Source organism: Aulonocara stuartgranti, assembly GCF_965226115.1.
Source record: "Aulonocara stuartgranti genome assembly, chromosome: 7".
NCBI lineage: Eukaryota > Metazoa > Chordata > Actinopteri > Cichliformes > Cichlidae > Aulonocara > Aulonocara stuartgranti.
Window position 1 is genome coordinate 41,940,992 of NC_138945.1, and position 14,928 is coordinate 41,955,919.

At 37.9% G+C, this 14,928-nt stretch overlaps 1 protein-coding gene across 4 annotated transcripts in view; it reads left to right on the forward strand.

Moving 5' to 3' along the window:
• cadps2 (Ca++-dependent secretion activator 2) overlaps window positions 1-14,928 on the forward strand; it is a 198,404-nt gene that overhangs the window by 137,132 nt on the left and 46,344 nt on the right. For all 4 annotated transcript variants that reach the window (XM_082540795.1, XM_082540794.1, XM_082540797.1 and 1 more), the window contains exons 18-19: window positions 6,325-6,481; window positions 9,016-9,157. In XM_082540795.1, coding sequence (XP_082396921.1) covers window positions 6,325-6,481; window positions 9,016-9,157 — 299 coding nt within the window. The remainder of the gene's footprint in view (window positions 1-6,324; window positions 6,482-9,015; window positions 9,158-14,928) is intronic.

Consider the following 14,928-nt stretch of genomic DNA (forward strand, 5'->3'; position numbering starts at 1 on the left):
CTCTTTGGTTATAAAATCTGTCTGCCTCACACTCATAGAATGAATCATCTCTTTATCAGTTTAGCAGTATAAACCCAAAATAACAACACAAATGTGTTGCCTAAAAGTAGAAAGAAAAGTTTCCTAGTTTTCCCCAGTTTTGGGTGGAAGAACTACCGTGTGCAAAACCCTGACCTAAATCTTGTATCTTTGGGACAAATGCAACCTAGTCTGCCAAACAGACCTTATCACTTACTATAACAATTTCTCCTGTGGTGCCAAAAAATACCCTTAGTATCATTCTGATCACATTTACCTGCATGCATTTGTTTGGCTAGAAAACCACTCAAACAGTTGAGCATCTGGAATAGATCCTGTATCTAGCAAAAACAGGAAGTGGAGTTATTTTATTAGAAACTATGTTTAATCCACTTACCATGTGTTTAACCCTCCCATATGGAAAAGAAATAGAAAAAACTAATAAAAGACTTGCATCAGATGTGGCCTACTTCATGTAGTGAATCATATAAGGCTTATATGATTTACTCATGAAAGTGGCCACTTTCATATATTGTTTTAGTAATTCTCCAAAACATACAAGTTTCATTTATATGATTTTTCAAGGGATCTTATATCTGTCTTCACTTTTGTATGCTTTTCATACAAGCTTCACACAAGACCGATACAAACCTTATAAGATTTATATGTATCTTTTCCATATGGGCTGTCATGCATGAATTATGACAACCTCAATCAGCATTGTTTTCTTAAGTATTTTTATTCATCTTTAGGCATAAAAAAAATTACAATGAGACATGTCATACATCTATAGTAACATTGAAGGACCAGTGGGTGGCAGGGTATGGAGTGACACATCACTGTCCAGTGTAGTGGTTTATGTGCAAGTATATCATCAACACTGACACAAATACAAGAATACAGCCTTTGAATAGCTGTCCACTGTAGTAACCACTATGTGTGAAAGGGCTAATGTCTCTTAAAATGTTTGATGACTAAAACTGAATTAGGAAAGTAAAGTTGGCCTGTTAAAAGTAGATGTGAGCCAAGGTCACTACTGTGACTGCTGGTTCTTTGTAAAGCGATTAAGTGTTTTAACAAAAAACCCACAGGTGCTGTTGTGAAAACTTTAACGACTCACTAACACAGGTTTCTTCAGCTAACTGAAGAGAATCAAGGCTGTGTAGTAGTCCAGTGAACAAAGGTTGTTTCGCTAAGTCGACCTCTGCTGTTGATAGCTACATGAAGTTGGAGAGAAAAGTGCATCCAGCCTCAAATCATATGCTGATGCGCTGAGGTCAGTTTTTCTGTTCAACAGAGGAAGATGAGGCAGATATGTAAGATGCCAGAAAAAAATGACATGGTAATGCCGTATGTCTGTGAAGGTTCTCAGTCATCCAGGTCATCGTAGTCAAAGGAGCTTGCAAAGAAAAGCATCTGGACTTCTTTAAGTTGCTTAAAAACGTCTTCAAGCAACTTAAAGAAGTCCAGACGGTTTTCTTTGCAAGCTCCTTTGACATGGTAATGCCTTGTATTTGTGACCTTGAGGGGAGAATCAGGCGATATTTCAAATGTTCCTTTTCAGTTTCTTGATGCTGGAAACTGCAAAATGAAAACACAGGCTGACAATTCTTCCACAATTAATGTCAAATGATTTCTTGACGCCGTATTCATTCAAGTTGCCTGTGAATAAATTCTGTTAATTAAATGAAAAAAAGAGACTAAAAGGCATCAAATCATTCAAGGAAGCATGACTGAATGATATATATAAATATATATATGTGTGTGTGTGTGTATGTGTGTATATATGTGTGTGTGTGTGTATGTGTGTATATATGTGTGTGTGTGTGTGTGTGTGTGTGTGTGTGTGTGTATATACATATTAGGGGTGCAACGATACACAAAGTTCACAGTTCGGTTCGGTTCGATACTTTGGTGTCACGGTTCGATATTTTTTCGATACAAAAAAAATGTTCATGCCTTTTTAATTTGTCATTTATTAAAATTATAAATATATATTTTAACTCAAAAGTACAGTTCTTAAATTTAACCCTAACCCTTGTGCGTGTTTTTTATTTTGACAGCGAATGCGCACCTGCGGACCACTTATGTGCAGCCCTGGTTATTTAGCTCGTCATATTGCAGCCACAGAAATTCTTTTGTCCATGAAACCATAAAGCTGCACTTTCTTTTTGCCTTATCGTCTGATTTGTCATAACTTCTCCGTTTTGTGGTAAGCTTTTCTTTGGCTGTCACTTCTTCACCCTGACCTGTCTTATTTGGCTCAGCAGAACTAAAATATATATCCTGCTACTTTTACACACACACTCACATAAGCTCAGCGATTCTCTGCGCGATCAACCTCTCACATGTTTAAGCTTGCTGCGGGAGATTTCACTTGTCATGTTTGCATAGTAAGCTAACGATTAATAAGACGATGTCAGAGGAATTGGTGCACAAATTATGTGCTGTCGCTCTCTATACACAGTTCGCACGATTGCAAAGTGAAAGCAAAAAAACAAGCGCAAATTCAAACGCGATTTCAATATGTCACATATTGACAGCGGCTCACCGATGCCAATGACATAATTACCCAGCTACATTTCCGAAAGAATGCAAAAGCATTGACATATATTTTTCCTTCCTACAATAGCCCGACGGGCAGGGAAGAGATAGATTTTGGTAGCCCGACTGAAAAAATCGCTAGCCCCAGGACGTCGGGCTAGCGATTTTGCGAGCCCTGTATCTGATTGAGGAATCACTCATCTTTGGAAAAGAGAGTTTATTACAGAGAAATGTCTCTTTCCAAAATAAAAGCTATACTATCCGCTTCTTCTGGGCTATATTCTCAGCAGCATAAGGAGAATCATGTGCTAACAGCTGTCTAAATGACTCGGCTAAAGTTAGTAGCATGCTTCTTGTTTTTGTCTTTGCACTAGGATGATGTCGGCGTAAATGTGCAGTCATATTCGTTGTGTTCCCGCTAGTGCTTTCAGGTTAATCTCGTTGAAATGACCTTAACGCCGCAACACGGCAAATCTCCGTTAACGAGCTACCGCCGATCGCTCCGTGCATGGGGCTAGACGGCCAACACGTTAACGAGCTAACTGCGCTAACACACTAGCTCCCACCCATGTAATTGAGCACTGCGTGGCACATCCAACATACTGTTTTACTTTAGTCCATGACTAGCTTACCTTCAGGGTCATACGTCACATGAAAACCAAAATAATTCCAAACGCCAGATCTGAATGAGGGTGGGGGAGGTCCATGTTGCAAGGAGAGCTTAACTTCTGTCTTGCTAGCTTGCCCTGCGCTCTTCCTTCTGACTATGCTGTCTGTGTTGAGCGCTCAGTGGATCTGCGCTCGACAGTGCAGCCTAGGCGGAGTAGTCGAACGCAGATTCACTGAGCGCTCAACACAGACAGCATCGTCAGAAGGAAAATTGATAAAATAAATTACAAATGTTGTATTGTTCGATACATATGCGTACCGAACCGAAAGCACTGTATCGAACGGTTCAATATCGATACGAATATCGTTGCACCCCTAATACATATATACATATACATATACATATATACATATACATATATACACACATACACACACAAGGGGTGTGTGTGTATGTGTGTATATATGTATATATATGTATATAATATGTGTGTGTGTTTGTTTGTATATGTGTGTGTTTATGTATTATTACCAGAATTGTGGTTAGCCTTGGAAAGTTGGCAGACAAAAACAAAAATGTGAATCCTTTTTCTCTGTCTATATTTGGGGAATAATTTTGTTGTCATATTTTTAACATCAAAAAGATGATCAAGTGATGTGACGTTACCAACAGTCCTTTAAGTAATTAATCTCTGGCCCTCTTTCACAGCATGTCCTTTGTCCTATCTCCCTACTTTAACCCCAAACCGGTCGAGGCAGATGGCTGTTTTTCCTTCCCACTGATGCCAAAGTGCTTGCTCACAGGGTGACATCTGATTGTTGGATTTTTCTTTTTATATTATTTTAAAGTCTTGTAAGGATGTTACAGTATAGACTAGAGATGGCACGATACCACTTTTTTATGTCCGATACCGATACCGATATCATAAATTTGGATATCTGCCGATACCGATATGAATCCGATATAGTGTTTTTTAATCAACAAAACTGTTTTTTAAAATATCTTGCTGCATTTTGCAAGTCTGCAAGTTCATACTCAAGTTTAAAACAACAACTACACTAAAGCTATTCTGTTATACCTGTATACAAAAAAAATATTTCATAGTTCAGCAATACTGATCAATCTAATAAACTTAGACCTACACCATCCTCCCTATTCTGGTATTTTAAAGAGTACTTAGCGTAAATATTAAGCAACCTAACTAATAGGGTTCCAACTCCCAGCAACAATAAAAATAAATAAATAAAAAATAGGGAACCACCCCTCACGCGCCACCTCATGATGCTTAATCGACGTAATCAACCTTAATTTGATGCAGTGTGAAAAAAAATGCACAGAAATCAATTATTTTTCAAGAAATATTAAATAGATTCAACATCTTTCTTCAACAAAATTGCAGACTGCACAGATGGTACCTTCCCAAAGGAAAAAGTACTATAGCTTACTAGGGTATATATATTAGACTTAATAGTCACTATATACAGTAATTGACTTCTATTCATTTTACATCAAATTAAAACTTTGTGTGTCAGATAATTATTTATTAAAAGCTAGACATTTTAAATGAGAATAAGAAAGAAAAGTATGTCTTTGTGCCCCCTTTTCCCTGTTCATGCCCTATCGGCCCCCCTGGCTAAACTTTGCTAGATCCGCCCCTGCACAGTTACCAGCGTCAGCTACGTAGAAAAAGATCCTGGTGTAGAAAGTAATATTAAATAAATTCTAACAAAAGCTTATCAAGCTTAAACGTGCTGCTGTTGTTCAGCCGCTGGTTTCCTCTTTCTGGTGCAAAGTGGGCCAAAAACAAAGACGGACTCGCGACAGAAAAGCCGATCAGCTGATCATTTAAGCAGTTTCACGATTGAAGTAGCAGCCAGAGAGCGAGAGGCAGTCGCTCGTTAAGCTTAACGCAGGAATGCTTTACAAACATTCAGAGATGGACTTACACACTTGCTTTACTTCTCTCGGGGATAACTTTGTCGGAGATGAAATGCCAGGTTGCTAGCGAAGCTCCACATGCTATCCAGACCACCGACAGGTCCCGCATGCCACAGCTGCTCTATCACGTGATGCATACTGCTCCGACGTGCTAACGTTCTGAGGTGAGTTACGGGTGTTGCAAGTTTTGTGAGGTGCTTTCGTGATATTTAATGGATCGGATTACATTTTTTATTTTTCTCCGATATCCGATCCAGTCATTTAGGTCAGTATCGGACCGATACCGATACGTAATATCGGATTGGTCCATCTCTAGTATAGACTACATTGAGGTTTTCTGAAAATAAACATTGATTCTTCTAGATGTTTATGTACATTGTAGGTTTTGCTTTTTGTATGAGTGTACATATAAATAATATTTCCATTCCATTATTTCCTCTACTTTTTGCCACATATATCCTCCTCAACTTTCACCTCATACTTACTTTGCAACTCTATAAAGCTACAGTCAAAAAGGTTTATAAAATATAAATGATAATTGACTGGCTGATCTCCCACTTAATATTATCCTCTTGTGCAACTCCTTTTCACTGCATTGTAAATATTCTGCATTTAAAAAACAACAACAACAATCATTTAAAGAAAGCCACACCAAAGTTCTTATCCAGTGGACAAATTCATGATAAACAAACCATATTTTAAAATAAAATAAATTCCCCCCTCGCCCTGTGGATGGTCTCTATCTTTCAAGCTACAAGCCCAGAGTTCTGGGATGTAGAGGAAGAGGCTGCTATGAAAGCTGCAACCACCAAGTATCCTGAGACTGTACACTAAGCGGAAGGAGGTCCGACACTTTTGAGTTGTAGTATCACAGTCCAGGATGAGACGATGAATATCTACGAGTACATGAGGAAGATGACCACGACCGACTACTTGCTCGGGCATACATGGAACGCCATAACCAAGTGGCCGGCATAGTATATAGAAACATCTGTGCCGAATTTGGCCTGGAAGTCCCAAGGTCAAAATGGGAGATACTAGTAACACTAGTAATACTAGTCACAGGGTTCACTATTATACTACTGGGAATGAGTACAGACACAAAGAACTGATCTAAAATGAGCAGAAATCAATGTATTAAAACCAAAAGAACACTCTGTGATTGCATTATCTGTTTTTCTGATATAATTTCGTTTCATCTGCATCTGTTCCAGGCTTTTTCATGTTGGCCAGAGTTGATGGCTGAACATGCTGAGAAGTTTCTGTCTCTGTACAGAGCCGACATGGAGGCAGCTCTTCAGGTCCAGTCGATCGATTCCTGGAATAGCTTCCCACTATTTCAGCTCTTCAACAATTTTCTACGAACAGACCGTAGGTCTTGGTTTTTCTGAACACGTTTTTTAAGGCCTTCTCTAAAGCTCAGGACTGCTTTGAGCTGATTGCTAAAGCTCATTACAGGAAATGATGTCAAATGCCTGTTTTCCACTAAGCAGTGCTGCTGCCAGACCTGTTCTGCCTTGGTACACTAAGGGAACAAGCCCACATTTCAACAAGTTCCAAAAGTAGTGGTGGTGGCAGATAGAATGTGTGAGCAGCACCTAGTAATCATTAGTAAATTTATCTAAAGCAACCAACAAAGCATGATGCTTCTCTGTTATACTTCATTTGCTGTTTTCATATTGGCACTTAGTTCCCTCTTCACAACAAACTTAGTTCTGCATGTTAAATAAGGGTTGTTTTGCACTGTGACTGGTGCAAAGCTACTCTAGCACCGTCTAAGAGCAAACAAGTAGAGCAAGACATGAGAGGAACAGATCCAGTTTAATAATACTTTCTAATTTTTTTGCTTTGTCAAGATTCCTAAAGAATAAGTTGCAGCTAATGGGAAGTTTATTAATACCCAAGTTATGTGAATGTAGGTTTCATGTCAAAGTCCCAACAATGGAAAAAGAAAACTCCCTAAAAGGGGAACCTGGAGAATTCAAATTATGACAAACATAAATGTTGCACTTTTATTCCTGAGATTTTGTTAACATTTTCTACCGCAATGAACTGTACTTCACTGTAAATATTGAATTCTCTTCCTTGATAAACTTTCTTTCACTGTAAATATTTCATTTGACTGCTGGAGAAAAAATCTAATTGGCTCATTGTGTTTCTCCTTTCAAACCCTCCCTCAGCTGTGGGGCTTTGTCTTCAAGCCAGCAGAGATTTGGCAAGATGCAATATTTAACATGGTGGATGCCAAAATACCTCAAATACAGTAACAGACAGGCAGGCAGACAGACAGCCCAAGGGCGGTGTTGAGAATAAAGACTCAGTGTTTCATTATGCATAGAAACCACAAATCTCTTTTCTGTGGCTCATATCTTGCATTCTTTCTAATTACCATCTTCTGTTTGTACCATAATTATTCCAAGTGTCACAACATTAGCCAACTTGATTTGGAGTGTAACGAGGCAATAGAAAAAGATGAAACAGAGTATGAGCGAAATCATAGTTTTCACTGTTTGCACAAATGAGGTCTTCCTTCTTATAATTATGCTTGAAGTGAGAGGTAAGGGATTGGTTTGATTAGTTTTAGTCCCAATCACTGAAAACGCTGCAGCTCACAAACAAAAGAGGGAAAAAACGATTTGATGGACAAGAGTGTTTATTTATGAATCGCTTTCTCAAAGCTTCACAAAAATATAATATGTCGTTGTTTTTAATCATTCACATCATTGTTTTTTTGGACAACAAATCCTCTGCAATACTCACTGGTCGGCTGATTTCTAAGTATTTTCTTCAGCGTGTGTATTATCTCTCGGTTGCAGATTATTTAAATGCTCACTTGATTGTCATATGTGACAAGCTTTCGTGAGGGAGGTGGATTCTACTCTCTAGTGGGCAAAAAGGCTAGTGTTCATCATGATGGAGCAGAGTGAGAGGAATTAAAACTAATGAAGTCCTGGGAGACCAGCTTGCTTGCTTCTCACCAACACCTTATCTTTGTCTCTCCTCACTGTGGACTGTCGACTGTCTGCAGGGATTTATCTGTCTTTCCAAAACCCACCATTACAGTTTGAATGGGGGATAATGGAGTGATAATAGGAACACCTGTGGACACAATGACATTTGATAAAAGACGTGTAGACCTTCTAGAGTATACATTTGAATTTAGTGAAGCTTTTTAATTTAAACTTTTAGAATTTATCAAATAGATATTAATTTGGGTAAAATGTCTGTATCAGCTTGTCCAATTAGGAAATGTCACATAAGAAAACAAAAACTCTTAATGTAAAGTTGGAGCCACACTGTTGGCTAAAATATCCCAATGCCAACAGCTCTCCCAGTCTCCATATGAAGACTGGATGTGGCTGCTGTAACACCAGAAAAGCAATGCATGAATGGATTTGTCATATTACAATGGTTGCGTAATAAGTTCTACACTTTTAAACAAGTAGTAATTTAGGTGTCGCTAAAGCTTACACTGAAATTTAAGCGAAGTTAATAAAGGGCAAGAATGAAAAATAGTAGCATACTGTGTGTGAGAGAGAACAATATCAGAAGTAAAATCCATCACGTTTCTTATATCTGAAGTAATAATCTCAACCATAAACAAAATAAATACTCAGTCTTAGCTTAAATTTTTGTGGATTTTTTAATGTTTATTTGTTTGTTTTTATCCCAGAAAACTTGTATTTGACTATTGAATAACCTTTAATCATTTCTGTTTTGTCTTATTCCTTACTTTAATCCAGAAGAGCACATTTTCAGTCGTGAGGACTGGAAACCTGCTAAAAAGCTAAAAACTATTTTGAAGTTTGAAATGAGACTTTGCGGGCTCAATCCATCTAATGACTGTTAATGTGAACAGAAAGTCCACATAGTTATAACATTTTTCTCATCCCCCCCCCAAACAGCTCACTTGTGCAATGGGATGTTCCACAAACACCTCCAAGACCTGTACATCCCACTGGTGGTACGATACATTGATCTAATGGAGTTGGCCATTGCTCAATCAATCCACCGCAGCTTCCAGAAGGAAACCTGGCAGCCTGTCAAGTAAGGCTCACCCATGTAATCCGTCACTATGCTTATAAGCATAAAATACTCCTTGAGTTTCTTCTTTATTATGCAAAAGTTTATATTCCTACTGAGCTTTTTACATGAAAAGTGAAAATATCAAACAACAAATATCTTAAATATTTCACTAATACATTAACATGCCCTCGTCAGGTGTTCATGAAATTTTGCTTCTTTGCTACAAATGTGTTTTGTTCTTTACAGTGTTTTAAAGGTGACATGCATTCAGTCTTGCAAATGTTCTCTTGAACCTCTGACCTCCTGCAAACAGTGGTGTTGGAGTATTTGTGCAGATCCAAAAACCTGTTGATAGGCAACTTTTTTACAATGTTTAAAACTAAAAGTGTTTTTTTTTTTTTTTCTCAACCAGAAATTTGGATTTTACTTTTGAGACATGGACTTCTAAATGTGCATTTAGCATCAACTTCATATTTAAATTCTAGGCTGTTATTTCTCTGTGGATTCATGATTCTCAAGTCCGGTGATCTACAAATTCCTTTCTGTATACCTAGTTTGTGAAATTAAGTTATATTAGCCATTATATATAAAGAGTATAAACATGAGATGGTTCCTCCATACTGTGATTACTTCTTTGAATTATTGTTAAACAGTTTACACTTTAATCATAGCAAATTTAAAAGCTTTAGAATGGCATTTAAAGTAAAAGCGAAGGAGTGAGTACACGTAAATTTGCCTGGGAGGAACTGTGGCAAAGAAAACAGCTTGAACAGAAGCCTCTGTTTTTTCTCCCATTCTTTATCTGAGTTCTGCTTTTGCTCTATATGATATTTTTTCTTCAGTTTTCCTATGAAAGAAGAAGTATTGTCATTTTACTTGTTTGCTATCAGCAATAATGATTGTTGATGTGTCATCATCGAAACTAAATAATAAGCTAGGATGGAAGTGAACACAAACAGCAAGGACACACTGCCCTCTTTGACAAAAAGCATCTGTAGTGAAAGAAAATGGCATGAATAGAAGTGAGCAGTGACTCTTCTTTATTGTTCTTTGATTTCATCAGATGTTGCCGACAAAACAAGTAGCTGCTATTCTGGTTTGTATTTGTGCTGCGGAAAAGGACGCCTACTTTTACACTCAGTGTTTCTTCTTTCTCTCTTCACCTATTATATCCTTTTGACATTTTCTTTTTTTGCCGTTGATGAACCTTGCACTTACTCTGACCTGGCAGATCATTAACAGACAATCTAGCAAGCTTTCTTCTGCATAAAGAAGCCAGCCTTCCCCCTTAAGCTTCCGCAGATACCAATCTTCTTTGCAACTGCCTGGTTGGGGCCGCTGTATGGCAACACATATGTATGATGGGCAGTGATGGGAATAACACAGTTACTTTTTTCAGTAACGAGTAATCGAACTAATTACTGTTCCTATCGTTACAACGCCGTTACAGTTACTAACAAGAAAACGTGGTCCGTTACTATTTTTCAACAAACAGACGGTTGAAGCTGTGTTCAGCTTACCCAATTCTACTTTTTCTACATAATCCATCATACAAAATGTAATCAAATGGAAAAGTCTCTTTTTAAAACTTGTTTTATTAGTTTTAATCTTTTAACTTTATGCATCAAGCAAAAATTTAATTATATGCAACATTCTCTGACTTGAAAAAATTAGTTTAACATTTAAACCTATTTTCTGCACATTCCAGCACATAAAATAAAATATTTTTTGTGTTTACACTCAGTCTTTCAAATAGATGCAAGTAAAACACAGCAGAACATAAATAAAGTCAAAGACTCAGCGGTCCTGTTGCTCTATTTTCACCTGTAAAGCAGGACTGCGGTAGGCGGAGGTTTACCCTGGTGCAGGTGTGTCGCAGCGGTCAGTTGAAGAATCTGCGAGTTTCTCTGTGAGTTTCCCATTACGTCATTGCGCACTCGGTGCTTGTTTGGAAGTTTAGGGGTTTTTTTCGCTGTAAAAAGAAGTTTTCTTCCCACGCACAACGGACGCTAATGTTTTTGTCACTTTTTATGGAATCAAACTCAAAGTAAGGTCAGTACGTCCACGCTTTAAACGCTGCACGCTCATACTCTCTCCCGCACTCGATATATGATCCATTGTTGATCTGCAGACAGCTGTTGTCACGAACGTCGCACTCGCTTACGTCACTGTCATGAGACACTCTCGCAAAAAATCACGGTTTTAGTAACGCAGCGTTCCTACGGGAAAGTAACGGTAATCTAATTACCGTTTTTGCAATAGTAATCCCTTACTTTACTCGTTACTTGAGAAAAGTAATCAGATTACAGTAACGCGTTACTGCCCATCTCTGATGTTTACTGTCTAAGGACAGCGTAGCAAGCGCTCTCTGCTTATGAGCAACAAATTTTTAAAAAAGCAGGGGAAGTTTTAGAAGTGAGAGAGAGAGAAAGACAGCAGAAAAGAGAGAGAGTGAGTTTTGAGATGTGAGAGATTTGTGACGTTTAGTGTGTTTGGAGTGTGTAGTTAATGTGTTGTCTTGTGTAGTTAGTGTGTAGTGTTGTGGATAGTTTTGTGTTGTGTGTCAGAACAATGAACCTGCTGTCTCCAGGTAGAAAAAGGAGTGATACACCTGCTGCTGTCAGACCTGCAGGTATCAGGCTGTGATGTTCTCCTTTATAGTGGACAGAAATATTTGGAGTGGCACAAATAATTTGTGGCATCTTATTGAATGCAGAAGAGCTGATTGTTCTGTAAATTGTTTGAAATGGTTATTTAAAAAATCAAGGTAAAAGGTAAATGGCTGCAAATAACTTTGTTTGCAAAACTTGTGCATAGGATTTTAAATTGACAATTTATATTTGCATTTGAAGTTATGAAATATGATTCATTAAACATGTTTGTGGTTGTTACAGTAAAAAATATAACTTTTTCTACTCTGATTTTATGTTTTTTGTCTGATTTTAGATCAATTGTGTTAGTACAGTATGTCAAAATGAAAACTTAACTGTAAATTCAAACACGTGAGGTTGTGCTTTAAAGGATGATACCAAACAAGGCAAAGTAAATAGTCTTTAAAGATAAAATGTAGAGGAAACATCAAAAGTAGTTAAAAATGGCCAATTATACCCTGGACCCCAGAGGGTTAAACGTTTTTTGTTTTTTTTACTTTACTTTACTTACTTTAGTTACTTTACAAGTAATTAATTACTTTTAGAATATTGTAACTCAGTTACTTCTTTGAAGAAGTAACAAGTAACTACAATTAATTACTTTTTCAAAGTAACTTGCCCAACACGATGATGGGTGGATGGGGATCTCAGAGGCTCTGGACTAGTGGTGTGCAAATGTTCTGAATTATCCAAAACTTGCTATCCATCCATTCTCTTCCTCTTAAAAGCCGTGGGGTGTACTCCATGGACAGGTCGACATTCTGTCACAGGACTTGAATTGTGAGCTGTCTGCTTTGTCTATTGCTTTGCTTTAACACAGCCAATCAACATGCTAGTAAATTCTAAATGGAGATGGTACAGAAGGTCCATGTTAAATGCTCCACTGTCTAATTTTAATTGAACACACCAAGATAGCTGATGGTTTATTTTATCGTTTGTGTCAGAAAGCTGTGTTTAAAAGGTTTTAAAATTTAGAAAGTCGCTTAACGTTCTTTTTTGTTTTTAGCAATATTTTGATAAGAAGCTGAAAGCTAATAGTAGCATGCTCATGTTGGAGCCTGACATCATTACGCTAAAGCAATAGAAGGCTGACTGTAGACTGTGACCAGAAAAGTGGAGCAACTGCAGCGTCCCAAACTTACATTCTGTCCAATGACCAACAGAGAGTAGCCATGTGACAAGACACACAGGTGTTCTTTCTCCTCAGAGACACAAAAACTTTGCCATTTACTCCTCGTCTCAGAGAGTGAACTTTAGAAGTATGTACTTTTCTTTCTTGTCTGAATGAGCTGGGCTCAGCATGAGTGTGAGGTTTGTGGTTTCAGATAAAACTCTGTCCCTCAGAGAGATTACAGTGATATAGCTAAAGGTCCCTCATGTGTGTTGAGTCTTTATGCTTTGCACTGTGCATGCCTCAGTGTTTTAAGTATCAGTGTAATAACAACACAAACCTTCAATTTTCTGCTGCAGCCTGCAAGGAATGAATCTATGTGATGTAGATTAAGAAAAAAGATTATGTGAGAAAACCTGTATGCTTCTCTTTACCTCAATTTTTTTTTTAATAGTGATTATGTGGCAAAATATGCAGAAAATCAACATGATTGTCCTGATTTTACAGTTTGGATTATATTTGTTCTCCAGTTGGCATTTTATTAGAAATATACTTAAAAAAAATTTCAACATACAGAATATGAGGACTATCTTTAAAGTAGCTGTCCCTATAACCTTTGGCCATTCACTGCAAAAAAAAAAATAAAAAAATCAAGCCATGACTTGCATTATATATGCACTACATGCCTGACTTAAAAAGAGGGGGACTACAAGTAATTTCATCTGAAAAACTCATGGTGATTATGTCCATCATTTATGATTTGAAAAGTGATGCAGCTGCTAAGCTTAGAAAAACAATGAAGTGCAACTTATAATCCCTAAATAGAAGTGAATGATTTGTCCATTATTTTATCTAATTTACCTCCAGATAAAAATCCGTTATTGACAATGATTCTTTTTAAAATAAACAAACTTCCCTTCAAATGTGGCCTGGAAATAGTGGTTTAATTGAATAAAAGAGGCAAATGTTCACCTTAATTGCAGATACTACCTTCTCTTTCTTTTATGTATATTATGGACTGAATGTGTTTGACTGTGTTGCTACACATAAGATGATGTTTAAGCTTCAGCATGAGCACTAGAAAATGATGAATTAAGACTGTAGTTGTACTGTGGGTTCACCTTCATCTGTGAAATTGCATGTCTAGTCTAGTTTTCTTTAATTATTGCAAAGTATTTGTGTGTGTCTGTCTGTAGAGTCTGCATTAGAGCTGACATTATTGGTGGACATATTGCGTGGTGGGGGGGTCTCAAAATACTGGTTGAGGGTGTGTTTCTTAAAAAGGCTCCTCATTCTTACTCCCCCAGTCTTTCCCACAACATAGACCACAATTTTCCTCTAGCTCACTTTACTTGGCCCTCCCCTATCCGTAAAAAAAGAGAAACTAAAAAGCTGGCACTTCATTAATGAGCACAGACTGGTGAGTGGGATTGTTCTGTTCCCCAGGGAGTATGGCAGAGCACAGTCAGAGACGAGCACCACTAATTAGACATGAGGGGGATAACCACTGAGCATTTAATTGCACTACGGACTCGGCCCAAAGCATGTATTCCTGTGTGCCACTTGTTAAGGTAACAGTCTTTTAAAGGCGAAGTGAGAAAAGTGAGGTTGTGAGAGGTGGTCGTTTTAACCCCCGTCACCTTTGTTCTCTCTGCTCCTCCATCCTCCACCCTCCCCACTCCAGTCTAGCTGGGCACTGAACACTTCTATGTCAGTAAGCATTTACCATGTGTTGCTGTGCAACCTGTGCACAGGGGAGAATGTCGGGAAGTGTCCGCCTGTCTCTGTTTCAGCCTGGCAGTGTGTTGAAGCTGAACAGATCAACACACAAACTAGCAGAACCTATTAAAGAACCACAACAGATGCAGAATACCCAGAGATGCTAAGCTCTTATGATACATGTTACATGAGATATGCATACATGATATCATATGATATACAGTGGTCCCTTGTTTATCGCGGGAGTTGCGTTCTAAAAATAACCCGCGATATGAGAAATCTGTGAAGTAGCCAACTTTATTTTTTCAATT